The sequence below is a fragment of the Hyperolius riggenbachi genome, chromosome 12 (assembly GCF_040937935.1).
Source record: "Hyperolius riggenbachi isolate aHypRig1 chromosome 12, aHypRig1.pri, whole genome shotgun sequence".
In the NCBI taxonomy this organism is placed as follows: domain Eukaryota; kingdom Metazoa; phylum Chordata; class Amphibia; order Anura; family Hyperoliidae; genus Hyperolius; species Hyperolius riggenbachi.
The window spans coordinates 52633717-52660868 of NC_090657.1; the positions used below are offsets into that span (position 1 = coordinate 52633717).

The following is a 27152-nucleotide window of genomic DNA, read 5'->3' on the forward strand; positions in this document are numbered from 1 at the left end:
TACTATTACTCCACTATCAAATAAAACGTCTCCAGGATTAGAGGGAGAGATTAGACGGGCTTTCCTAATAAGATACACATTTCTTCCCTCACAGGAGATTTGGAAATAAAGGGAATTTTCTCCCTATCTCATCTCCATCACTAATTTTGTTACTTTTACAATGGTATTTACTATGCAGACCCTCCCTCCATGCCTGAGCACGGAATGTGGGCCTGGTCACGTCCTACAGTTGCCAGGCAACCAGGGACGCCCACATTTGCTAGTCGTTTGTGCGCTGCCGATGACGTCACTGGATTCCTGCGGATCGCGGCGGCCATGTTTGTTTTGGGCACATAGAGAAGCGGCCGGGCTGTAGGGGAAAGGCGCAGTAATGCTGTGGAGGGTGTGCAGTGCAGACGGGCTCCTGACACGCTGCGGCCAGTGACGAGATCAGTGCGGGCGGGAAGCACGATGGCGTCCAGTGCCCGGGTGATGAAACTCGGGCGCCGCTATAAGTATCTGGCGGCCGCCGCGCTGGCGCTGCTGCTTGTGCAGGGCCTGGTGGTGTGGAGCTTCAGCGCCCTGGAGGAGGAAGAACCTGACCTGGTGAGAGCTTCTAACCCTGACTTAGGGCCTACCGGCTCCAACATGGCATGAGTGACTGCAGGGGGAGACTACAGGTCCCAGCATGGCATGAGTGACTGCAGGGGGAGACTACAGGTCCCAGCATGACATGACTGACTGCAGGGGGAGACTACAGGTCCCAGCATGGCATGACTGACTGCAGAGGGGAGACTACAGGTCCAGCATGGCATGACTGACTGCAGGGGGGAGACTACAGGTCCAGCATGGCACCACTGAGGGGGAGACTACAGGTCCCAGCATGGCATGACTGACTGCAGGGAGAGACTACAGGTTCAGCATGGCATGACTGACTGCAGGGGGAGACTACAGGTCCCAGCATGGCATGATTGACTGCAGGGGGAGACTACAGGTCCCAGCATGGCATGACTGACTGCAGAGGGGAGACTACAGGTCCAGCATGGCATGACTGACTGCAGGGGGAAACTACAGGTCCCAGCATGGCACCACTGAGGGGGAGACTACAGGTCCCAGCATGGCATGACTGACTGCAGGGAGAGACTACAGGTCCAGCATGGCATGACTGACTGCAGGGGGAGACTACAGGTCCCAGCATGGCATGATTGACTGCAGGGGGAGACTACAGGTCCAACATGGCATGACTGACTGCAGGGGGACACTACAGGTCCCAGCATGGCATGACTGACTGCAGGGGGAGACTACAGGTCCAACATGGCATGACTGACTGCAGGGGGAGACTACAGGTCCCAGAATGGCATGACTGACTGCAGGGGGAGACTACAGGTCCCAGAATGGCATGACTGACTGCAGGGGGAAACTACAGGTCCCAGCATGGCATGACTGACTGCAGGGGGAAACTACAGGTCCCAGCATGGCATGACTGACTGCAGGGGGAGACTACAGGTCCCAGCATGGCATGACTGACTGCAGGGGGAGACTACAGGTCCCAGCATGGCATGACTGACTGCAGGGGGAGACTACAGGTCCCAGCATGGCATGACTGACTGCAGGGGGAGACTACAGGTCCCAGCATGGCATGACTGACTGCAGGGGGAAACTACAGGTCCCAGCATGGCATGACTGACTGCAGGGGGAAACTACAGGTCCCAGCATGGCATGACTGACTGAAGGGGGAGACCACAGGTCCCAGCATGGCATGACTGACTGAAGGGGGAGACCACAGGTCCCAGCATGGCATGACTGACTGCAGGGGGAGACTACAGGTCCCAGCATGGCATGACTGACTGCAGGGGGAGACTACAGGTCTCAGCATGGCATGACTGACTGCAGAGGGAGACTACAGGTCTCAGCATGGCATGAGTGACTGCAGGGGGAGACTACAGGTCTCAGCATGGCATGAGTGACTGCAGGGGGAGACTACAGGTCTCAGCATGGCATGAGTGACTGCAGGGGGAGACTACAGGTCTCAGCATGGCATGAGTGACTGCAGGGGGAGACTACAGGTCTCAGCATGGCATGAGTGACTGCAGGGGGAGACTACAGGTCTCAGCATGGCATGAGTGACTGCAGGGGAGACTACAGGTCTCAGCATGGCATGAATGACTGCAGGGGGAGACTACAGGTCTCAGCATGGCATGAGTGACTGCATGGGGAAACTACAGGTCTCAGCATGGCATGAGTGACTGCAGGGGGAGACTACAGGTCCCAGCATGGCATGACTGACTGCAGGGGGTGACTACAGGTCCCAGCATGGAATGACTGACTACAGGGGGAGACTACAGGTTCCAGCATGGCATGACTGACTGCAGGGGGAGACTACAGGTCCCAGTATGACATGACTGAATAAGAGGGGGAGACTACAGGTCCCAGCATGGCATGGCTGACTGCAGGGGGAGATTACAGGTCCCAGCATGGCATGGCTGACTGCAGGGGGAGACTACAGGTCCCAGCATGGCATCACTGAGGGGGAGACTACAGGTCCCAGCATGCCATCACTGAGGGGGAGACTACAGGTCCCAGCATGCCGTGACTGAATGAGAAGGGATGACTACAGGTCCCAGCATGGCATGACTGAGGGGGGAGACTACAGGTCCCAGCATGGCATCACTGAGGGGGGAGACTACAGGTCCCAGCATGGCATCACTGAGGGGGGAGACTACAGGTCCCAGCATGGCATGACTGCAGGGGTAGACTACAGGTCCCAGCATGGCATGACTGCAGGGGGAGACTACAGGTCCCAGCATGGCATGACTGCAGGGGGAAACTACAGGTCCCAGCATGGCATGAGTGACTGCAGGGGGAAACTACAGGTCCCAGCATGGCATGAGTGACTGCAGGAGGAGACTACAGGTCCAGCATGGCATGACTGACTGCAGAGGGAGACTACAGGTCCCAGCATGGCACCACTGAGGGGGAGACTACAGGTCCCAGCATGGCATGACTGACTGCAGAGGGAGACTACGGGTCCCAGCATGGCATGACTGACTGCAGGGGGAAACTACAGGTCCCAGCATGGCATGAGTGACTGCAGGGGGAGACTACAGGTCCCAGCATGGCATGAGTGACTGCAGGGGGAGACTACAGGTCCCAGCATGGCATGAGTGACTGCAGGGGGAGACTACAGGTCCCAGCATGGCATCACTGACTGCAGGGGGAAACTACAGGTCCCAGCATGGCATCACTGAGGGGGAGATTACAGGTCCCAGCATGGCATGACTGACTGCAGAGGGGAGACTACAGGTCCCAGCATGGCATGACTGACTGCAGGGGGAAACTACAGGTCCCAGCATGGCATGACTGACTGCAGAGGGAGACTACAGGTCTCAGCATGGCATGAGTGACTTCAGGGGGAGACTACAGGTCCCAGCATGGCATGAGTGACTGCAGGGGGAGACTACAGGTCCCAGCATGGCATGACTGACTGCAGAGGGAGACTACAGGTCCCAGCATGGCATCACTGAGGGGGAGACTACAGGTCCCAGCATGGCATGACTGACTGCAGGGGGAGACTACAGGTCCCAGCATGGCATGAGTGACTGCAGGGGGAGACTACAGGTCCCAGCATGGCATGAGTGACTGCAGGGGGAAACTACAGGTCCCAGCATGGCATGAGTGACTGCAGGGGGAGACTACAGGTCCCAGGCACCCAGCATGACATGACTGAGGGGGAGACTACAGGTCCCAGCATGGCATGACTGAGGGGGAGACTACAGGTCCCAGCATGGCATGACTGACTGCAGGGGGAGACTACAGGTCCCAGCATGGCATGACTAAATGAGGGGAGACTACAGGTCCCAGCATGGCATCACTGAGGGGGAGACTACATGTCCCAGTATGGCATCACTGAATGAGCCGGGAGACTACAGGTCCCAGCATGGCATCACTGAATGGGCGGGGAGGCTACAGGTCCCAGCATGGCATCACTGAATGTGTGGGGGAGAGTACAGATCCCAGCATGGCATCACTGACTCAGGGGGAGACTACAGGTCCCAGTATGGCATCACTGAATGAGCTGGGAGACTACAGGTCCCAGCATGGCATGACTGAATGGGCGGGGAGGCTACAGGTCCCAGCATGGCATCACTGAATGTGTGGGGGAGAGTACAGATCCCAGCATGGCATCACTGAATGTGTGGGGGAGAGTACAGATCCCAGCATGGCATCACTGAATGGGCGGGGAGGCTACAGGTCCCAGTATGGCATCACTGAATGTGTGGGGGAGAGTACAGATCCCAGCATGGCATCACTGAATGAGCTGGGAGACTATAGGTCCCAGCATGGCATCACTGAATGGGCGGGGAGGCTACAGGTCCCAGTATGGCATCACTGAATGTGTGGGGGAGAGTACAGATCCCAGCATGGCATCACTGAATGAGCTGGGAGACTATAGGTCCCAGCATGGCATGACTGAATGGGCGGGGAGGCTACAGGTCCCAGCATGGCATCACTGAATGTGTGGGGGAGAGTACAGATCCCAGCATGGCATCACTGACTTGGGAGTAGTTGGGGACCTCAACATGGCATCTCTGTGTTGGGCTTAAGGGCATTGCAGACTGGAGGGAAGGAAGACTATAGTTCTCAGCATGGTATTACTGATTGAATAGAGGAAGGACTACATGTTTCAGCATGGCAGCACTGTTTGGGAGAACTACAGATTCCAGCATGGCTGCACAGCAGTAGTCCCTGATACAGGGTGCTGAGGTCTGCTGGACTGGAATGCCAGTGAATACCGTTCTATCACTGTTCTGCTCTGTGTAATATTGTTATGCTGTTTGTTAGATGTATAATTGTACATTATATCGTGTGTGCTTCTGCTGTGATCATAACCATCACTATCATGTTCTGTGTTGTGACCATTATTGTGCATTCAGTGAATGTAGGCTCCTTTCAGTTGATTACATACAATCCTGCTGCTTCTGGTATCTTAACTGGGCTCCCTCTGCTGTTGGCATTGTTATTACTTTATATATCTGCTATTGCTATTTGCTAAGGTTTCTCTTGGGGGGCTGAACTGGGCACTTGTTGGGCTTTTCAGTCTTCCACCTGCCGTCCATGAGTGCTTTTTGGGTGCAATTAAAATACAGATGAATGGCAGCATTTGTAAACCCCATAGGGGTTGTTTGAGGCAATTGGACCTGACTGCCGTTGCTGTTTACCATATCATTTTTGATTGACCTGAGGAAGCCGGTAGGTCCCACGAAACATGTTGTCCTTAATTTGTCCTAGGAAAACATTCCAGTCGTGGTCATCACTGCAGTCTTAGGGGTTTCCTGTTCCCCAGACCTTCCTTTTGCCTTGGGTACTGTGGTGGTCTCAGACATGTTGTCCTTTTGAAATCGTCAAGACTGCGGGGGGGGGGGGGGGGTGCTTTAGGACAATCATGCAACATACTGCCTTTTCCTTTTGAGTACCCCAAGTTCTCACAGAGCGATCATTGGATTTAAGTTTCCTTATTGCATAATTAGGTCAAGCGGTTTTTTTTTTGTACTGTATAAGTTGTGTTGTGGGGATGTAATGTGACAGTCAATGCTATTTTCCTCAGGGGCCTGCTTTAAGGTTGCCGTACAGCAACCACTGTCTGATCAAAACTTTTTGGGCCATGGCAGACAGCTCTCTGTATGTTGACTGCCTGGAGGCCACAAGAAAACTACAGAGAAATTCTTGACCGAAGGCCGTTTTATTATTGTGAATTGGCCGACTGTAGCCTAAGCATGCAGACAGGGCATCAAGGAAAATCCATTTCTCTTCACGTTAATTATACCCTTTGGCCTACAGAGAGTCATTAGCAGAGCTAGCGCTGTTAGCAATACTATTATCTTTATTATGTATATTTATAGTGTTGACATTTTCTGTAGAGCTGCTACATAGTCATGTTGTTGATTGTCCCTCTAGGAGACCTTGCCATCAAATCCTTACTATAGTTATAGTTACATGTCCCTATCGTTGTGTAAGGCTAGTTGAGGGTAAAATCAGTAAAATTATCATTGTTTGAGGGATGCAGGAACAGGAAGGAACCACAGTGCCCACCTAAAGCTTCCAGACACACTGATTTTCTGTTGGACGGGATTCTTTCCCTTCACCTTTGGAATTCGACTTCTACCGTAAGGCAGCAGTGCTAGTTTCTGATCAACCCCCGAGTTACCTCAGTGCTATCTCTAGCCAGCATTCCTTGAATCACCACCCGAGGAGGCTTCTTCTGATGGAAGTCCAGCAACTCCACACAGTCTTCACTTCAACCATGTGTTTGGGGTTCGTGTCAGGTCTTTATGGCAGCCCGGGGTCTACGAAGTCCCCACCATACTTCATCCCAACAGGCATTCCCTTACTTAATGTTACCCAGGTCCCACCACAAGGAGGTAGCAAGTTTGGAACCCAACTGTCTTTAGAGTAGTAATCATGAATATCTACTTGGTGGTAGGATGATATAATTGAGCTGTAGACGGTATCATTTGGCCAGTGGTGTCCAACTTTCCTGATCCAGACAGCCTTAAAGTGAACCTTAAGTCAGAAAAAAAAATGAGTTTTACTCACCTGGGGCTTCTACCAGCCCCCTGCAGCAGTCCTGTGCCCTCGCAGCCACTCACTAATCCTCTGGTCCCCCGCTGCCAGCTAGTTTCATTTTTGCCAACAGGCCCGTCAGGACTGGCCACACGTAGCTTTTTCCGCATTCCTCGAATGTAATTAGCGCTATTGCGGGCTGCAACACGTACAAAAATACGCGTTATACCGCATATCTATGCGTTCGTAATACGGCAACGCGTATTTTTGTACGCAGTGCGGTCCGCAATAGCGCTAATTACAGTCGGGAATGCGGGAAAAGCTAAGCTTGGCCATTCCTGACGGGCCTGTCGACAAAAACGAAACTAGCTGGCAGCGGGGGACCAGAGGATTGGTGAGTGGCTGCGAGGGCACAGGACTGCTGCAGGGGGCTGGTAGAAGCCCCAGGTGAGTAAAACTCATTTTTTTTTTCTGGCTGAAGTGTCTCTTTAAAAAGAAAATCTGCTTTAAAAAAAAATTACATATCTTGATGAGAAATGAGGGTTTTAGTTATTTTTAAACTGGTCAATTTAACCCAGGGCTGGGTCAATGTATGCAGAATTTAGAAGCCAGTCTGTCCAATCTAGGAGCCAGCTCCATTCTCAGTAAGACAAACTCAAAATAAACCACCAGTTGTAATGTTTAAAGCGGGATTGTCACCATAAAAATCAAATTTCCACAACAACTAATCTAAGTGTATTAAGTGATAAAGATGCTAATCCTGCATTCCAAACTTTCAAAAGGGTTTTCTGCTGTTACGATTTGGAGTAATCACATACTTAACCTCCTTGGCGGTAAAGCCGCGCAGGAGGTTTTCTCCGGCCCTGCTGGGTCAGCACACAGATCGCCGCCGCCCCGTGCTCGATCGCCGCTATCCGTCGCGCCCCCCCAGACCCCGTGCGCTGCCTGGCCAATCAGTGCCAGGCCGCGCTGAGGGGTGGTTCGGGACTCCCAATGACATCCCGACGTCGGTGACGTCATCCCGCCCCGTCGCCATGGCGACGGGGGAAGCCCTCCAGGAAATCCCGTTCTTTGAACGGGATTTCCTGATCGGAGATCGCCGAAGTGGGGGGTTTCCTGATCAGACATCGCCGAAGTGGGGGGATGCCGCTGAGCAGCGGCTATCATGTAGCGAGCCCTGGGCTTGCTACATGATATAAAAAAAACCCTGCTGCGCTCCCTCCTGGCGGAATTTTTTATTCCGCCAGGGGGGTTAAGGAGCACTGGCCCTTTAGGAGTCAGTGCCAAACAGTTGCATGCTGGGGGTTCTTTTTATCTAAAATATATTCCTCCTCTTCCATTTATTTCCCTGCCTAGCTGCTTATCTGAAACACGATCCCCTGCTCACTTGTGTTTACAAGCAAGGCTGAGGTGACTCAGCGATTGGAGTAGAAAAGAAAAAAAAGTAAAGGGCAGAAATGACATCAGGATTTAGTCTAAACTGTGTGCAAAACACATGGTTCCCACCAGGAACAGAATTCTCGTAATTTACTATATAACATTCACTCAAATCAAAATGTGGAAAGTACAATACATGTGTTATGTAAGTAGATCAAGTATTTACTTATATATGTGTTTTTTTTCCCCTGGCATAGTATGGCTAATCCTACTGCTTTAAGGAACCCTGGTTCCTGGGATTTGTCCAAACCTGTCTTAGCCTTATTGAATACCTGGCTTCATGGATTTTTGACCATTGTTTCAGAATCATACATGGCATATCATACTAGCACATTTTTAGATAGTTGGATCTCCATTTTGTTTTTGTCCATCCTTACCACCCAACGAGTAGGCATCTCTAGACCTTTCAAAAGTTCTCAAGCTAGAGTTGTCCTCCTCTTCACCACTGCTAACCCCATCATTATTCCACCTTGATTTTTGTGTTACAGAATACCCAACAGAGGAGGAATAGAGGCCCAGATAAAGCAGAACACTCCAAGGACCCTGACAATTCAGCAGGGCGCAGGTCTTGGAGGTCCAAAGGGAAGTCAGGGAGATCAGGCAATGAGGTAGCCAGATTGGCGAGAGAGGCTAATGCAAGACCCAAGCTGAGCACACGTATCCATGTCCCGCAGGAAACGTGGCACAACCTGAGCAGGGATGGTGACACGGGAAGTGTAGAAGGCCCTCACCCCACAGATCGCGGTTTCACCCCAAAGTGCGACATCAAAGGGAAGGATGCTCTGTCCGCTCTGTCTAGAGCCAGCTCCCAGAAGTGTCAACAGGAGATTGCCAATGTTGTCTGTCTGCATCAGATGGGACAGCTTATGCCCAAGAGCCTGCCACGTTCCTGCCAAACTACAGGTACGTAATCTGGGGCACTGAGACCTTGTACACAGAGCAGTAATGTAAATAAATCATACTGTATTACAAATGTTTGGTTGTGGGGGGGGGGGGGGGGGGGCAGGGGTGAAACTAATATTTATGTAGCATTTGCTTTCTTCAATCACTCAGGAAGTGAATCCTGTGCAAGCAAAGGAAAGCCCATAGCTGCTGATCACGTTGGCATCAGCTAATAAACTAACAGTAGTTGGTTTAATTCATTGGCACCTGGTGGCTTTCATTTGCTGTCATGACTTCTACTTCCTGCTTTGGTCCAATGTTAGTGAGTCATTGTGCACACTTGAAGGAAATGCATGTGGAAAGATTGTTGGGTAGAGTAAAGTTGCCCAGTAGTGATACAATTTTAGCGAATGATTCACCTTCCAATCTGATAATTGCGATCGGAAAGAATTAATCAGGCCCATAAACGGGATGAAAAAGATAACCAATCCGATCACTTCTAATGGAATCGATCTGAAAAATGGATCGATCAAACGATCGATAAATCAATCGTTTGTCGATTGGCACCATCAACACTATCCTATCTGATTGGAAAAGGTTCATCATTCCCTACAGGTGTTTCCCAACTGATGATGAAGTTAGTGACCCACCATGTCGTATCGCTACCTATCCACTCTGTTGTCCTATTGTGGCGCCACCTTTTTGATGGTCTCCCCCCTCTATAGAGTAGGTGTGTCTGTACAAAATCATTCCCAGATGGAGTGTTCCGATTGGCTGTCATTAGAGTGTGTATGTAGCATTTTTATTACAGCAGAAAGGGCCTATTCACACTAGGGCGATTACAGGGCGATTCCCGCTAATTGCCAAAGCGCTAGCGTTTTTTAAAGACGCTAGTGCTATTCTACCCTATGGAGAGGGTTTTTTTCCCCCTCTGCGATTGGTGCCGGTAGCTGGCTTTTTGCGATTAGCACCAGTTGCAAACACGCTACCTGCAGCAGTTTTGAGGCGATTCTGGAGCGATCGCAGTATAGTGCTATTAACCTCCTTGCCGGTCTAAAAAATCCGGCAAGGAGGCAGCGCCGCACTTTTTTTTTATTTTTATTTTTTTTAAATCATGTAGCGAGCCCAGGGCTCGCTACATGATAGCCGCTAAGCGGCGGCATCCCCCCACCCACTCCGATCGCCTTCGGCGATCAGAGTATGCAGGGAATCCCGTTGAGAACGGGATTTCCTGCAGGGCTTCCCCGGGCGGGATGACGTCACCGACGTCATAGACGTCGTGACGTCAGAGGGAACTCCGATCCGCCCCTTAGCGCTGCCTGGCACTGATTGGCCAGGCTGCGCAGGGGTCTGGGGCGGGGGGGGGGGGGCGAATCGGCGGCGAACGGCGGCGATCGCGACCTACACGCAGCTAGCAAAGTGCTAGCTGCGTGTAGGGAAAAAAAAATTATGCAAATCGGCCCAGCGGGGCCTGAGATATCCTCCTGCGCAGGTTACCCCGAGCTGAGCTCGGGATAACCGGCAAGGAGGTTAAAGCGCTGACCGCGATTGCTCTGAAATCGCAGAAGTGTCCAGTGTTTTTTTCCACGTTAAGTCGCGAAAAAAATCACCCGCGCAAAACGCTAGTGCTAGTCGCTAACGTTTGCCGATTTCTAAGCGTGAAAAGGCCCTAAACATTAGGCCCATTCACACTTACAAATCGGCCTAAAGGGGGAAATTCAGCCTAAACAAGCATACTGTTATTAAGTTACATTAGTTATGTTAATTAGAATAGATAGGTAATATAATCTCTTACCCACCCCGTTTTAAAAGAACAGGCAAATGTTTGTGATTCATGGGGGCTGCCATCTTTGTCATGGGGGCAGCCATATTTTTGGTTGAAAGGAGGTGACCGGGAGCATGAGACACAGTTCCAACTGTCCTGTGTCCTGATAACCCCTCCCAGCTGCACACACTAGGCTTCAAATGTCAAATTCAAAATGTAAAAAAAAAATTGCACCAAAACAGCAGAACGAGAACAACAACATCAGAAATCCCATCATGCTTTGCACAGCATAAGGGGAAAACTGCCCCGGCAGTTTTCTTCTGTGCAGCTAAAAATGAGGCTTGTATAAGAGAAACAAAGTTCTGATGCTGTGAAACAGTTAAAGAAACACCAGGCCTTTTCAGTGCTGCTGAGTTGATTTTTAGTCTGGAGGTTCACTTAAAGCAACGCTTTTTATGCTTACAAAACTTTACCTGTAAAACCAATGGCTTTTTGCACTTCCATTATATTTGTTTTAGGTTTTATACACCTATGCTCCACCAACAGCCACACCGCTTTAACCTCCCTAGCCGCATTGACGGTTATACACGTCAATACAAAACGTGCTGTGAACAGTATTGACATGCATACACATTAATACTCTCCAGCACTGAATACTAGTCCCTTGCTTGGCACTTTTTGGCAAATTGCAGGAAAAAAAGTTATGAAAATTAATTGGATCCCTTTTTGCACAGAAATCCTGGGGGAATTGAACGCCAGGGAGGTTAATAGCCCACATTAACAGATGTAAATAATGCCTAAGTGTCTTTTTGCTAACACATGGCCTGTATGCCTGTTCCCAAAACTCCCCGAATTGGTAGGATAACATAAAAAAATTAGCCACATGCTTGTTTCAGCCAAAGGAATGATCAGGGCTGCCAGGCAAATGGTATTTTTTTTAAAAGGAACTAAATCTGGCAGCCTCCATATCCCTCTCACTTCAGATGTGCTTTACTTTTTGACAGTGAAATACTCTTTACATAGGCACAATTAGGAATAATTAAAAGTCTCATCAGGTGGTCTGTTTTTACCCTCAGGTAAAATCACTTCTGGCTTGCAGTGGGAGGAGTCAGATGTTGGAGCTCCGCCTCCTGAGAAGCCAATTCGTATCGTTTACATGCTTGTGGTACATGGGAGAGCGGTGCGACAACTGAAGCGTCTAATCAGAGCCATTTACCACAAAGACCACTTCTACTACATCCACGTGGACCAGGTATGAGGCTCACAGCGAGAGGACGATATCGGTATTACAGATCCCTGGCCACTATAAACACCTATACATGGTGAATAATCCTTAAAGTGGACCTGAACTCAGAACCCCTCTATGCTCTAAAAGATACACAACACCATAATAACCTTTAAACAAAATAAAACATGTATTTGTTACGGCTGATACAAATCCTAAAATATATCTGCACTGTTCCTACTTCCTGATTCATGGAAGCAGACATATTGTTTACAGCCTGGGCTTTCAAATGGGCTTATCTGCCATAGGCAGTCATGTGACACGGGGGGGGGGGGGGGGGATTTAAATTACAACTAGTGAGTAGACACAAATGAGAGGGAATTACACAGGCTAAACTCTTTAATTACATACAGGGTGCATTTCTCTTATGTTTTCCTCGCGTGCTGTGCAAGAGTTCAGGTCCACTTTAAGTTGCCCATACATCCAGGGCTGTGGTGTCGGTACAAAAATCATTCGACTCCTCAGTTCATGAAACCTCCGACTCCACAGCCCTGCATACATCAGATGGGGGAGCAGATCAACCGAAAGACAGAACTCTCTCTGAGCGAAGAGAGATCTGTTACCTGCCTATACACCGCAGGCTGATTCCTGATTTCAGCATGAAATCTCTCGAAATCGGTCTTGTGCCCCCCCATCCCCCCATCCATCCTTCCTAATGTTAAATGTGTAGTCACATATGTGCGCATGTATACGCTTGGAGCCAATGGCGTACACAGACAGGTGAAGTATACATACACAATAGATATTTTCCTGCATGTCCGATCTTCTTCCCATCGAGAAAGAGGATGATATTGAGTTTGGGACTAGTCACTGGCAATCAGTAGACTGTATTTTTTATTTTTATTTTTTTGTCTGATCCTATTAGGTTCTCAATCAGAAATAGGATCTGAATTGACAATTGCCCGGGGCTTCCCCCAGTCCCTTGCACCCGACATGTCCCCAGCCACAGCTCCACTCCCAGTCGCCGGCACGGGGTCCCCACCAGTGCAGAGGCCTACCTCCTCTAGTGCCCCTGCGCGAGTGCCGCTGTTAATCAGGTCCTGAGCGTACTGTGCAGGAGCAGTAGTTCTGTGCCTGCGCAGTACACCGCAGACAACGTGGCCTTCATGGACAGTGACGCTTGCGCAGTAGGGACGACCTTGAGGTCACCCTCTGCACCGGCAGGGACCCCGGGCCGGCAGCTGAGAGCGGTGCTGTGGCGTGGGACATGTCTGCTGCAAGGGCCTGGAGAAAGCCCCGGGTAAGTAGAGTGGGGGGGGGGGGGGGGTTGCCTGATGACTTCTTTAAGGGTTAATCATGTTAAATTAGAAAGCGACCTTTGCAGAATTGATACACAGTCAGTTCAGTAGGTCAGTAATCTTAGCACGGGGCCTTTCTTTACTATGTTTGCTTTTTGGCAGCGATCTAACTACCTGCACAGTGAAGTCGTCCAGTTGGCCAAGCACTACACCAACATACGTGTTACCCCCTGGCGCATGATCACCATCTGGGGTGGCGCCAGTTTACTGACCATGTATCTGCGCAGCATGCAGGACCTCCTGGAGATGTCTGATTGGTCCTGGGACTTCTTCATCAACCTAAGTGCCACTGACTACCCAACCAGGTGAGTGGGAAGAATATCATTAGCAGACGGAGTCCTCTGAGAATTCTAATAAATGCCGGCAACCATCCTTAAAGGACCTCTGTCCCAAAAATCTTAAAATCCAAAATATGTCAACTTATTCAATTAAGAAGTACGTTTCTTCCAGAGTAAAATGAGCCATAAATTACTTTTCTCCTATGTTGCTGTCACTTACAGTAGTTAGTAGAAATCTGACAGAATCGACAGGTTTTGGACAAGCCCATCTCCTCATGGGGGGTTCACAGGGGTTTCTTTATTTTCAAAATGCACTTCGTGAATGGCAGTTGCTCCGTCCAACTGCCAAAAAAAAGTGTACTGTGAGCAGGAAGGCTGGCCAGCATCTTTGTATAAATCTTTTTCAGGGAGTGTCTTTATAAAGAATAAAGGCCATGCTGAGAATCCCCTATGGAGAGAGGGACTAACCCAAAACCTGTTGCCAGCTCAGGCACCTCTCTCTGCTGAAGGGGTGTAACTCCGTAATATCACACATTATCCAGGTAACTGCAGAGAAGGAAGGGGCAGGAAAGAGTGGTAATTTTTCTTTTGTTTTTGTTTTTTTGCTTTGCTGCTTTTTTTTTTTTTTTTTTTTTTTTTTTGATGTTTTCCAGTTGATACAAAGGTATTATAGCTATAGGACCTGTTAGCAGGATTATTATTTTTAATATTGCAGCTGTGAAACTTTTTGTTTTTTATTCTGGTGTTTTGGTTGTTCAACACTTTAGTCACGTAACTGTAATAAAGCCATCACACTACCCATGGGTCTTTGGCAAAAAGCTTAAAAATCTGTTTCTGTTCAGTTCCTGTCCTCCTCGCTTATACATTTTTGCCTTTGCGCTGCTTATCATCTCTGTGCAGCTCTTACTAGCACTTCAGTACGCGCTGAGTAGGACACTTTGATGTGTGACTTTAGTGTAAATCATGGCAGCGGCATGCAAGTATAATTATACAAAGTCAAAATGTATGTTACAGATATATTTAACTATTGATCAAAGCCTCATTTGTAAACCTTTTAACCACCCTTATGTGTAAGTACACGACATTTCAACATACATTGATTGTAATGGCTGTAAAAAAAGGATAAAGGCACCAGGCAAGTGAGAAGGATAACATGTTTAATTGTGTGTTGTTTATATACCGTCAGTGCTGTCAAGGTAAGCTGTGTTGTAACAAGTGGTTGTGGTTAAACTCTGGCTGTAAGCCGTGTCATGTGACCTGTGTTTATCTTCTGTGTACAGGACCAATGAGGAACTTGTTCAGTTCCTAACGAAATACCGAGAGAAGAACTTCCTCAAATCTCACGGCCGGGACAATGCCAGGTAACGGGAAATGCCCAGAGCTTCATTTCTTTTAGATGAGCATGTGAAAGAAATCCGCTGAATGTAGGGGTGTCGAAACTTTAGGCCAAGGGCCATATCGCCGTTCTTGAGAGTGCTAGGGGGTCAAACTAGCGAAATTAAGCACAATTGATTGCCGTTAGGTACACTTTGCGTGTGACACAACAATGCCGTGCACCCCTTGGAGAAGAGAGATAATCACATAAATGGACTACATTTCCCAGTATGCTCTACGGTGGCCAGGGGGTGCACGGCATCGCTACAGATATTTCAACCTCTGGTAGCACAAGGACAGAGAAGATGGACGCACCCATATAGACGGGGAGCTATGGAGCAGCCCCCACATAGGTAAGTAAATGTACGCTGCCCACACCAAAAGCCCACATTATTTGAGAACCTTCCTTTAACCACTTGATGACCCACCCTTTACCCCCCCTTAAGGACCAGCGCTGTTTTGAGTGATCTGTGCTGGGTGGGCTGTGCAGCCCCCAGCACAGATCAGGTTGCAGGCAGATATATATAGCTGTTTGTACTCTGCACTGATTATATGTCTGCACTTTATCTGATGAAGGGGACCCTCTGCGGCCCCGAAACAATTGTCATGCTGTGCGAATAAACTTGCTTGGAGAATTGACATGGTGTGCCAGTCGACCTTGTATCAATGAAATTGGATTGATGTTGTCTTCGCATCGAGACTGAGCACCCAGACTACACACGGTAAGGTGTGCCAATCTTAAACCTGAAATTGCATAGGTTGCAGGCAGAGAGATCAGATTGCCCCCCTTTTTTCCCCCCTATGGGGATGATGTGCAGGGGGGGTCTGATCTCTCCTGCCTGCCTGGGTGTTGCGGCGGGGGGCACCTCAAAGCCCCCCTCCGCGGCGAAATTCCCCCCTCCCTCTCCTACCTGCTCCCCCCCCCCCCCCCGGCGATCGAGGCTGCACAGGACGCTATCCGTCCTGTGCAGCCAGTGACGAGACGTCCCCTGTCACATGGCAGCGATCCCCGGCCGCTGATTGGCCGGGGATCGCCGATCTGCCTTACGCCGTACAATGTAAACAAAGCGGATTATTTCCGCTTGTGTTTACATTTAGCCTGCGAGCCGCCATCGGCGGCCCGCAGGCTATTCACGGAGCCCCCCGCCGTGATTTGACAGGAAGCAGCCGCTCGCGCGAGCTGCTGCTTCCTGATTAATCAGCCTGCAGCTGGCGACGCAGTACTGCGTCGCTGGTCCTGCAGCTGCCACTTTGCCGACGCACGGTATAAGCGTGCGGTCGGCAAGTGGTTAAGGTGAGCTTCGTTTTATATGTGTGATTTGTCGTGCTCGGGTCCCTTACCTGTAAGTGTCTGTAACAAAAAAAATTTAGACGAGAGGAAAGCTTCTGGATCCCCAGAAGGTTCTCATTTACCACCAGGCCGTTCCATCGCTGAGATCCCCAAAGCTCGCATTTGCACTGCACCTGTGCAGTAGCACGGACCTGCCAGGGCTTTGGCAGAAAAAGCTGAACCTGATTGGGTCCATGCTACTGCTCATGTGAGGAGAAGCAGCAGGAGCGGTGCAGGAGGATTCCAGAGGATTCCCTCTATTGAGGTGAGTATCCATTTGGGGCACTTTTTCCCTACAGGTACACATGTGTCATATGTAGATAGGATGCATAGGTTGGGTGATGTGCTCACAGGTTGGGGGGTGGGGGACGGCACAGGCAGACAATTTGTTTTTCAGAGTGGCCGGATCAGGGGATATTAATCTTCTATTAGAAGGTACCAGTTTGGACTTCATGAACAAGAGCTCTCCATGTGGTGGAGAGAGGCGGCTTTTCCGTCATGTGGCTTGTTGACTTGCAGCTTTGTGTTGTCTGTAGTGACTGGAATACATGAAGGGAGCAGAGGATTAGATGCCTCTTACAAGAAGCCGTCTGTCCTCTGTAATTACTGTGGTTTATCAGTGGAGTGATGAATGATGGGAATTAACCTGACAGCTGCTAATGGGGTCATGGAAGCATTATTGTCTCCACAGCTTTTCCATTGCTGTCTCCTGCTGAATCAGCGGTGGTACAATTAGAATGGGTTGAGCGTGGTGTACCTCTGGTCTCAGGAATGGCTTTCAGTGTTCTCTTATGTAGTCATTTCATTTACAAGGGGGTTGTTATTAGCCCACTGCCCTCGAGTGGTGTGAAGAGGCTGTCTGGGCATCAGCCTCCTTATATATGTTTCCCTCGTGATTGCTGCGTGGGTTTACTTTGGGCACTCTGGTCTCCTCACACATTTCCAAAAACCTGCTAGCAAGTAAATTGCCTGTCCGTAAAATTATTCTCAGACTATGGTTGGGATAATAGACTATAGCTGTTGAAGGAACGTGAGATTATGAGCTTGTCTGAGGGACAGTTAGTGATGTGAACTATTCTGTGTATTCTGTTAGCTCCAGGTAAGTTAAACTGAACTCCTTCAGGTCACTTAGTGTACCTGAGATAAAAACCGCACACAGATTTATACTGACCTGGGGCTTCCTCCAGCTTCCTGTAGTCCGTTGGCTCCCTCAGTGTCTGTCCAGTCCACTGCTGCCTGCCGCAGACTACTGCACAAGCGCGACTGTGCGATTCCTGAATTGTGCTTCCATAGCTGGCGCCTTCTACGCCTGCACAGTTACAAACCTTTAAGGGAACCTTAACTGAGGGGGGAAAAAGTTTCACTTGGGGCTTCTACCAGACCCCTGCAGACGAGACAAACCGATCCTCTGGTCCCCCCCAGGCAGCCAGTTTCGTCTCCGGGAACTGGCCTGTCGGTGGGCCACTGTGCCTGCGCAGCCCTGGCCGCATGCGTCCTCTATCACGCCATACTGAACATGCACAGGACAGCGACGGGAGCATGATTGGGGACGCGTGTGTCCAGGGCCGTGCAGGCACAGTAGCCACAGACTGGCCAGAAACAAAACTAGCTCACTGCAGGGGAACAAAGAATCTGCTTGTACCGACGTGGGCACAGGACGTCTGCAGGGGGCCGGTAGAAGCTTCAGGTAAGTTAAAGGGGCACTATTGATGATCTTCTTATTTTAAGTCTCTTTAATATAAATATCTGTTAGTAAAGCAATGTTACTGAGGAGTATGAACACTGATCAAAAGGTATTTCCTCACTGCTAATACCCACTGAAAGCCAGGTAGTCACGACGGCAGATTTACCTTACTGACGCCGACTGGGCTAATCCATTATGTAGTAGGGGGCTCCTGTAACTGCTGCTTGAGCTGCCGTTGGTTTTCTTCTATCTGGTCAGCTCAGCTAGGATCTTTCAAACTTCTAACTGCACTATCGTGCAGTTACTGTGCTCAGTGCAGCCGCGTACAGCGCAGGACAGCGCCATATGGCTGTATGTTTATGCGCTGACCGGAAAGGACCCCTTATGGGAAGCTGGCAAAGACATGGACACCTATTGTTGTCCTTCGCCCTGGTAACCAGACTTCGGCTTTTGCCAGCTTCCCATAAGGGGTCCTTTCCGGGCAGCGCATAAACATACAGCCATACGGCGCTGTCCTGCGCTGTACGCGGCTGCGCTGAGCACAGTAACTGCACGATAGTGCAGTTAGAAGTTTGAAAGATCCTAGCTGAGCTGACCAGATAGAAGAAAACCAACGGCAGCTCAAGCAGCAGTTACAGGAGCCCCCTACTACATAATGTATCAGCCCAGTCGGCGTCAGAAAGGTAAATCTGCCGTCGTGACTACCTGGCTGTCAGTGGGTATTAGCAGTGAGGAAATACCTTTTGATCAGTGTTCATACTCTTCAGTAACATTGCTTTACTAACAGATATTTATGTTAAAGAGACTTAAAATAAGAAGATTAGCAATAGTGCCCCTTTAAACTCCTCCCCCCCCCCCCCCCCCCCCCCCCCGGAGGCAGGGCAGTAGTCAGTGACTGCCAGGGCTGACAGCAAGAGAACGGATGGCGCCGAACGGACACCAAGGGAGCCAACGGACTACAAGTGGCTGGAGGAAGCCCCAGGTAAGTATAAATCATTGTGCTGTTTTTATCTATCTATATATTTTCAAGTGGACCCGAACTCTTACCAACCAGACAAGGAAAACAAAAAATCCACCCTGTATGTGTTTATAGAGAACACTGTGTCTGTTTTTCCCTTCTCAGCAAGTAATGAGCTAGTTTAATTTGAGCTGTCAGCTGTCCCAGGATACTATTGCAGAATCTCAGCAGGAGTTCTATAAGCTGTAACAAGGAAATGCTTTTCTGTTGCTTATCTTTTGGAGGAGAGGAAGTTGAGTTCTGGTCCGCTTTAAAGGGATACTGTAGGGGGGTCGGGGGAAAATGAGCTGAACTTACCCGAGGCTTCTAATGGTCGCCCGCAGACATCCTGTGCCTGCGCAGCCACTCACCGATGCTCTGGCCCCGCCTCCGGTCCCCTCCTGGAATTTCTGACTTTAAAGTCAGAAAACCACTGCGCCTGCGTTGCCGTGTCCTCGATCCCGCTGATGTCATCAAGAGCGCACAGCGCAGGCCCAGTATGGTCTGTGTCTGCGCAGTACACTCCTGGTGACATCAGGGTAAGCAAGGACACGGCAACGCAGGCGCAGTGGTTTTCTGACTTTAAAGTCAGAAATTCCAGAAGTGAACCGGAGGCGGGGCCAGAGCATCGGTGAGTGGCTGCGCAGGCGCAGGATGTCTGCAGGGGACAGTTAGAAGCCCCGGGTAAGTTCAGCTCATTTTCCCCCGACCCCCCTACAGTATCCCTTTAAGATTTCCTTTGATAAATCATTGCTTTGGAGCATGTGTGCAGACGTGACTCTCCTGATTGGTGCAGGGAGAGTGTTAGAGCCACTGTATTGGCATCACAGGCAGGAAGATGGCATTTTAGGAGACAAGCAGGATCGGTGGCCGTGTTTCTGCCATAATGTGTGTCATTTGTTTCCAGGTTCATAAAGAAACAGGGCCTGGACCGTCTCTTCCATGAATGTGAATCCCGCATGTGGCGTCTGGGCGAGAGGCAGATACCGGAGGGCATTGTGGTAGACGGCGGCTCTGATTGGTTCGCTCTCACCAACAAGTTTGTCAAATATGTGACCTACACGCAGGATGTGCTGGTGTCTGAGCTGAGGCGCTTCTACAAGTACACACTGCTGCCTGCTGAGGTGAGAGATCTGCCCCATGGAATCATGCCTGTCTGCTCCCTCCATTCTCTGCCTTTATTCCTTACATATTTGTCTGCAGTTCCCATTGCCTTGTGAATGTGTGTTTGTCTGCACTACCTATGTCTTGTGGATGAGTTTGTCTGTACTTTCCATTGTTTTTTGAATGTTTGTCTGCCTCAGGAAGCCTCAGGATCCTAATGAGGCTTCCCCCGTACTCTGTCCCACGGGGGTCTCGTTGCAGCCTTTCAAAGCCGGCGCGACAAATCCGACAGCCTGTTCAATCTTTACCTTTCCAGGCTATAGTGGGGGAGCTGTTTCGGTTGTTCTGACGAAGATAGGCGGAAATAGCCGATCTCCGCCGGGTCCGTTCTACTGCGCAGGAGACTTGTGCCTGCGCAGTAGAGCGGCCTGACTGAGATCGGCTATTTCTGCCTATCTCCGTGGGAAGAGCGGATACTGCGCCTGCGCTGCAGCCGAAAGGTAAATATTTACATCGCCGCCGCTCCGGGAGGATTTTCGCCGCCACCGTGGGACCGAGGAGGACGGGGGGAGCCTCAATAGGATCCGGTGGCTTCCCCCTCCCGAGTACCCCCCCCAACCCCCCCAGGGGACTTTTTTTTTTGTTACAGATTTTCTTTAATGCTTGTCTACTGTTACCACTTTCTTTACCACTTGAAACCCATTATCATGACCGCCGTAGATGCAGCCATTAATGATCCTTTGTGTTGGATAACCAACATCTGACCTTTTATTAATCTTGCAAGAACCTTTATTACCTTTTGGGTCGTTTATATCCTCAATGTCCTGCATTGAGATGAATGTTAGTGGTTCTCTCAATGCGTTTACCATCGATTCCGCAAACGCACGCCACAATGGATCAAATTCACAGAGGCGCTGCGTATAGCTTCTAACGAAGGTTGTGTTTGCGTTTCCGTATCTCCTTATGTTAGGTACACAAGATGCAATTTCTGACAGATTTACTGTCAGATCTATTATTTCCAACATGGCCGATCTGATTTCTGATTTTTTTTTTTTATTTATTTTTTTATGATTTTTCATAAAGTGAATCGAAAATCGTTCTAGAAATCGATCGGAAATCAGACCGGACATGTTGAAAAGAATCGATCTGACAGTAAATCTGTCAGAAATTTTGCATCATGTGTACCTAGCATTAGCGGCTGAATATGTGATGAGCCAATGGGAAGCATTGCTAAACGTTTCTCTGCTGGGTTGCAGAAAAACGTTTGGCTACGGCGAAACAAGACGTTCTGTATGAACTGGCCCTTACTGCAGTGGGGTACCAACCTGCTCCCCTTCCCCATAACAGGCTGTTCAGCTGGGGGATGAGCCGTGTTTCTGTACAGCAATTGTTCTGGCCACCCCAATCTCTACTATTGTTTTGGGTGATAGATTCAAAGCTTGTGTGTAACACTGGAGTGTTTTACTAGTGATTTCAGCTTGTCTGTAAATCGCTAGCGCTTGAAAAAAAACTCTATGGCGGTGATCTGCAAACTTGGCTCTCCAGCTGCTAAGGAACTACAAGTCCCACAGTGCATTGCAGGAGTTTGACAGCCACATTCACTTGTAGTTAATTATTATTATTATTTAGTATTTATATAGCGCCGACATATTACGCAGCGCTGCACAGTGTGTATATATATATAATCTAATATATATCTTGTCACTAACTGTCCCTCAAAGAAGCTCACAATCTAATCCCTACCATTGCCATATGTCTATATTATGTAGTGTATGTATTGTAGTCTAGGGCCAATTTTTTTAGGGGGAGCCAATTTATTTACCCGTATGTTTTTGGGATGTGGGAGGAAACCGGAGTGCCCGGAGGAAACCCACGCAGACACGAAGAGAACATACAAACTCTTTGCAGATAGTGCCCGGGCTGGGATTCGAACCAGGGACCCAACGCTGCAAGGCGAGAGAGCTAACCACTACGCCACCGTGCTGCCCAGTTAAGTTTGCAGATCACTGCTCTATGGCAATGCAAATCAATGGTAGTGTTCACACTGTAGCGATCCCCAGTGATTAGCTGAAATCTTAAACATGGTGCATGCAGCATTTTTGTAGCGATTTTGGAGCTATTGCATTTCATTGTTAAAGCATCACAAAATGAAATCGCTCCAGAATCGCTTTCCTGTACAGTGAAAAATCATAAGCAAATCGCTAGTGATTTTGCTTGCGTTTTGGTTTTGCTATCCCCAGTGTGAATGGGGCCTTAAGGTGGCCATGCATCAGGCGACTTGGCGGCCAATCGACCATCCAATTCGATTATTATAATCGAAATGGATTAAAATCCTTGCCGCCAAGTGCATGCCCGAGCGACAAAGCGACCAATTTCGGGACAGAAATTGGTTGCTTTGTCTATCGCGCATGCTGCAAGATGTCAGGCCAAATTTGCTTGTCGGGTGTGTAGCGGTATGGCGGCGATTTAGCAACGAGGCGATGAAACACCCGCCGCAATTTATAAATGTGCCTCCGTGTGCATTTATACGTTACCTGTCCTATTGCAGCCTCCGCGCGATGTCCCGTAACCTCCGGGCGGCTAGCCTAGCTGGCTAGGACGTCGGATGCTAGGCGCCAGTAGCTTATACAGATAGACGCCCGGAGGTTACGGGACACCGCGCTGCGACTACAACAGAACAGGTAACCTATGCACACACGCGGGGGCACAGTTATACATTCAGGGGCAGTGGCGGGCTCAGCCGATTCCCTGAAGATTTAATGCTGGAATCGGACGGGAATTGGCCTGTAATGTATGTGCAGAATCGACAAGAGACAAATGTATCTCTGATCAGATTCGATTAAAGACAAATTTGTCTCTTTGTCGAATCTGCCCATAATCGTCAGGTGTATGGCAACCTAGGATGATGTTTATCTGCACTTCCCCTTGTCTTGTGTATGGTCTCCTGTGTCAGTTGTGTTCCATTGATGCTTTGCCCTGTTTGTATGCTTATCTAATCTAGTGTCTGTTATGTTTACACTGTCTGTTATGTTGTTCATCGCATGCTTGTTTGCACTTTCCATTCTCTTGTTTGTCTTCTCTTGTTTGTTTATTATGCCCTTTCATTGATCCACACCTGTGTTTTGTTTGTCCACACTTCTCAGTGTCTTGTTAACTTTCTTTTTATTGCTTTGTTTGTGTTCTTGTATTTGTCTGCACTTTCCCTTTGTATTGTTCAGTTTGTCTAGACTTATCATGCTTTGGTTATGTAGTACCGATTGTCTAGGCCAGGCCTGGGCAAAGTTTACGTGGCCCAGGCCGCATTGTGCAGCCTACATTCCTTAAATTCTAACCACTCTTTCCCTCCCCGCAGAGTTGCCAGCGGTCACCAAGGGGGGAGGGGTGTTTGAAACTCACCTCGCTCACTGATGTCCTGTGTCACATCTCCATGGCAACAGGACATCACGCCATATGAGATGCGACGCTGGACATTGGTGAGTGAGGGGAGTTTCAAACCCCCCGGTGCCTGCTTGCAACTCTGCAGGGAGGTAGGGTTATCTGGTGGCCTGTCTGCGGGCCGGAGGAGCAGCGCCTGCCCGCGGGCCGTACTTTGCCCAGTGCTGGTCTAGACGTTCTTGTCTCTTGTCCATGTTGTCATGTTTGTTTTTTTTTTTGTTTTTTTCCAGTGTCAAGCCATATCTTAGGGATGGTCATTGAGCTGCTAATAATTCAGAGTTGGAACAAATTTTATGCTAATTTGATGCACACCTGTGCAGATTGGAATCAAATGCATCCGTAATTGAAATTGATTGGTCCATTTCTAAAGTCGCATACACACGCCGTATTCCCACAAAAGACGGGTCGTCAGACCCGCCCGTAGGGTGGCCGTTCTAGCGACAGTTTCTCTGTGTGTACAGTCTGTCGACAGGCTCATAAGGCTGGTTTTGACAGATCCATGGTGTGTACGCGCCTTAAGCTGCATAAATTGGCATCATCTGAGAATTCTTGGGTCTCATTGGCCCATCCCTAGTCATGGTTGTTCCTCATACTTTGCTGACCTCTCCTCACTTTGAATGGCTTGCCTTTCTTTCAGTCCTTCTTTCACACGGTGCTGGAGAACAGTCAGGATTGCAACACTCTGGTAGACAACAACCTGCGAGTGACAAACTGGAACAGGAAGCTGGGGTGCCGCTGTCAGTATAAGCACATTGTGGACTGGTGCGGCTGCTCCCCGAACGACTTCAAACCACAAGACATCGTCCGCTTGCAGGTATTCAGACCGGACTGTGCAGTTCTCTCACCAGATATGAATTTTAGCCATAACCGGAGGGGCGAAAAGGAGCCGGAAAATGTGGGTGCCACAGAAGTTTGGGTGCCACCATAGTGCCCAAATTCTCCCTTATAGCTGCAATTTGTATGAGATCCTATGGCTGTCCCTGAACTTCCGCGCCACCCAACGTTTTTTGGTGGTGAAGACTAGGCATATATCGGCAGGGTTGGGGGGGGGGGGTTGAGGTACAGTTAAGGTTAGGCATTGGTGGAGATCTTTTAAAGTGGAACTGAACTCAGAACTCCTCTCTGCTCTAAAAGATACACAACAGCATAATAACCTTTAGGGCCCGTTCACACTGCACGCGTTTCCAGCCGCGTTTTGGAAACGCGTGCGGGTGGCCCGACACGCACGACATCAGACAGTGCATAGAGTGCACTGTCTGATGTTCACACTGCATGCGTTCCGGACCTGTGCGGTCCGGGAACGCATGCTGCACGCAGATTTTAGCAAAAACGCGCTGCTGTCCCATTCACTTTTCAGTGATGGGATCAGCCCCGCAACGCATACAAACGCGAATGGCTTGCGTTCCGCATGCGTGGCCATCCGCGTTTGTAATGTGAACCGGCCCTTAGGCTGCATTTCCACTTGTGCGGTGCGAATCGCCGCGGTAAAAATTCGCATGCGGATGCGAATTTCGCATGCGGGTCTATACGAATTTTCATGCGAATTCGCATGCGAATTTAACCATGGCAGTGCTGGTGTGCTTTTCCATTGTTTCTATGCGAATTCGCATGAAAATTCACATGCCCAAACCTCATGCGAATTTCCTATTAAATACATTGTACGCGATTCGCATAGCGGTATGCGGTATGCGAATTCTGATGGCTCTGCCATGCGAATTTTTTCTGCACAGAAAAACGCAAAGGAATCCTGACAAGTGGAAACAGTCTCATTCACTTGTATTGCTATGCGAATTTTCATGCGAAAAACGCATGCGAATTCGCGATAGTGGAAATGAGCCCTTAAACAAAAAACATTTGTTTGTTACAGCTGATACAAATCCTAAAATAAATCTGCAGTTTCTACTTCCTGATTCATGGAAGCAGACATATTGTATACAGCCTGGGCTTTCAAATGGACTTATCTGCCATAGGCAGTCATGTGACACAGGGGGGGAGACTAGATGCAAATGAGGGGGAATTACACAGGCTAATCTCTTTAAATACATACAGATTTCATTTCTGTTATGTTTTCCTTGTGTCCTGAGCAAAAGTTCAGGTCCACTTTATGGTTCGGCATTGCTCAGTGGGGTCGGTTAGTGCTAGATATTGGAGGAAAGGGAGGGGTGGGCTGCTAGGTAACTTGTATTGTTTAAAAATAAATATGGCAGCCTCCATATACTTCTCACTTCAGGTTCTCTTTAAAGAGAAGTCTCCTAAAAATGAGGTTTTTACTTTAAAAACCTCTTTAATATCATTGCCCCTATTAAAACGCTGCATCCCCACGGCTGAATAAGGAATAAATCACCCCTAACTCCCCTGGCAAAATCCACGACTTTCTTGGTCGTGGATTTTGCTGCCCTAAGGAGGCAGAGCTTTGGGCTGTAGCTCTGCCTCCATGTGCGTCAATCAGCGCTGATCGCCGCCTCTCCCCGCCCCTCTCAGTGAAAGAAGACTGAGCGGGGCGGCGATCCGCGCTGATGGACAGGTGTGGAGGCAGAGCTGCAGCACAAAGCTCTGCCTCTATGCGGATGGAACCCTGCGATGTGCCCCAGGGAGTTTGGGGTGATTGATTGCTTTTTCAGCCGCAGAGAAGCGGTGTTTTAATAGGGGCAATTATGTTACAGAGGTTTTTAAAGTAAAAACCTAATTTTTAGCACTCTTCAGGCTCTCTTTAAAGCAAATGTGTGTGTTGATCCAGAAGCTTCTCCTATCCTCCTCCACCCCTCCACTGCTGCCTGGGACCCTGTTTTGCACGACCGCTCTGTGCATCTGCAGTACTACAGGGCTACCTTCACTCATACACTGACGGGAGCATGGCTGCGATAATCTGCTTGACAAGCCCTTGCTGAATATGTTCAGAGGGTCCCATTGCTAGATTGGTGGGGTGAGGAGGATGGGAAAAGCTCTGGACTATCCAGAGGCTTCCCACTTATAAGGTAAGTTTTCAGTTTTTTTTTCTTTTCTTCCCCCTTCAGATACATTTGCCTTCATCTAGTTAAAAAATGTTGCCCCACCCCACCCCACTCCCAGATTCTCATCTTCCTTATTTTCCCCTTTCAGCAACTCTCAAGACCGACATTCTTTGCCCGGAAGTTCGAGTCCTTGGTGAACCAGGAAGTGCTGGATATCTTGGACGCCCATCTATTTGGCGACCCCTCTCTGGGGACTCCGGGTCTCAAGGGCTACTGGGAGAATGTGTACCACAGTGTGGAGGGCATGCGAGGTCTGACTGATGTCACCATGACTGCGTACACCGCCTTTACACGCTTAGCGCTGCAGGAGCTGAACAGCCCCGAGCAACTCAACAAGAAGGCTTCCTGCAGGTGAGGAGGAGGAGCTAAGGGTTCAGACGATAATCATTTCCTGTGGGCTCTGCACTATTGCTGTCCATTCCGCTTGGTACAGGGCGGGAAGGCTGCCCATGTGAATGCCAGTGAGATAATGCTTCAAATACGATAATCATTTCCTGTGGGCTCTGCACTATTGCTGTCCATTCCGCTTGGTACAGGGCGGGAAGGCTGCCCATGTGAATGCCAGTGAGATAATGCTTCAAATACTGTAGTTCAAGCTGAAAGGAAAGGGTTATTTTTTTTTCTTCTGCTTTCTTTATTATATATGCAAAACTGTCAGTGTATCTACTACAATAACCAAAAAATAAGACCCTGATCAATAGTGCAAGATATATTTTACACCACTCTTCAGAA

At 49.2% G+C, this 27152-nt stretch overlaps 1 protein-coding gene across 2 annotated transcripts in view; it reads left to right on the top strand.

Annotated features, from left to right (window-relative positions):
* The first annotated feature begins 290 nt into the window (after window positions 1–290).
* Window positions 291–27152, top strand: part of XYLT2 (xylosyltransferase 2) — a 45803-nt gene continuing 18941 nt past the window's right edge. The window contains exons 1-8 of one of the 2 annotated variants that reach the window (XM_068263978.1): window positions 291–585; window positions 8466–8880; window positions 11701–11876; window positions 13310–13512; window positions 14766–14846; window positions 19778–19994; window positions 24047–24223; window positions 26509–26771. In XM_068263978.1, the coding sequence (XP_068120079.1) occupies window positions 451–585; window positions 8466–8880; window positions 11701–11876; window positions 13310–13512; window positions 14766–14846; window positions 19778–19994; window positions 24047–24223; window positions 26509–26771 (1667 nt within the window). In that variant the 5' untranslated portion in view covers window positions 291–450. The remainder of the gene's footprint in view (window positions 586–8465; window positions 8881–11700; window positions 11877–13309; window positions 13513–14765; window positions 14847–19777; window positions 19995–24046; window positions 24224–26508; window positions 26772–27152) is intronic. The other variant, XM_068263979.1, reaches the window with a different exon arrangement.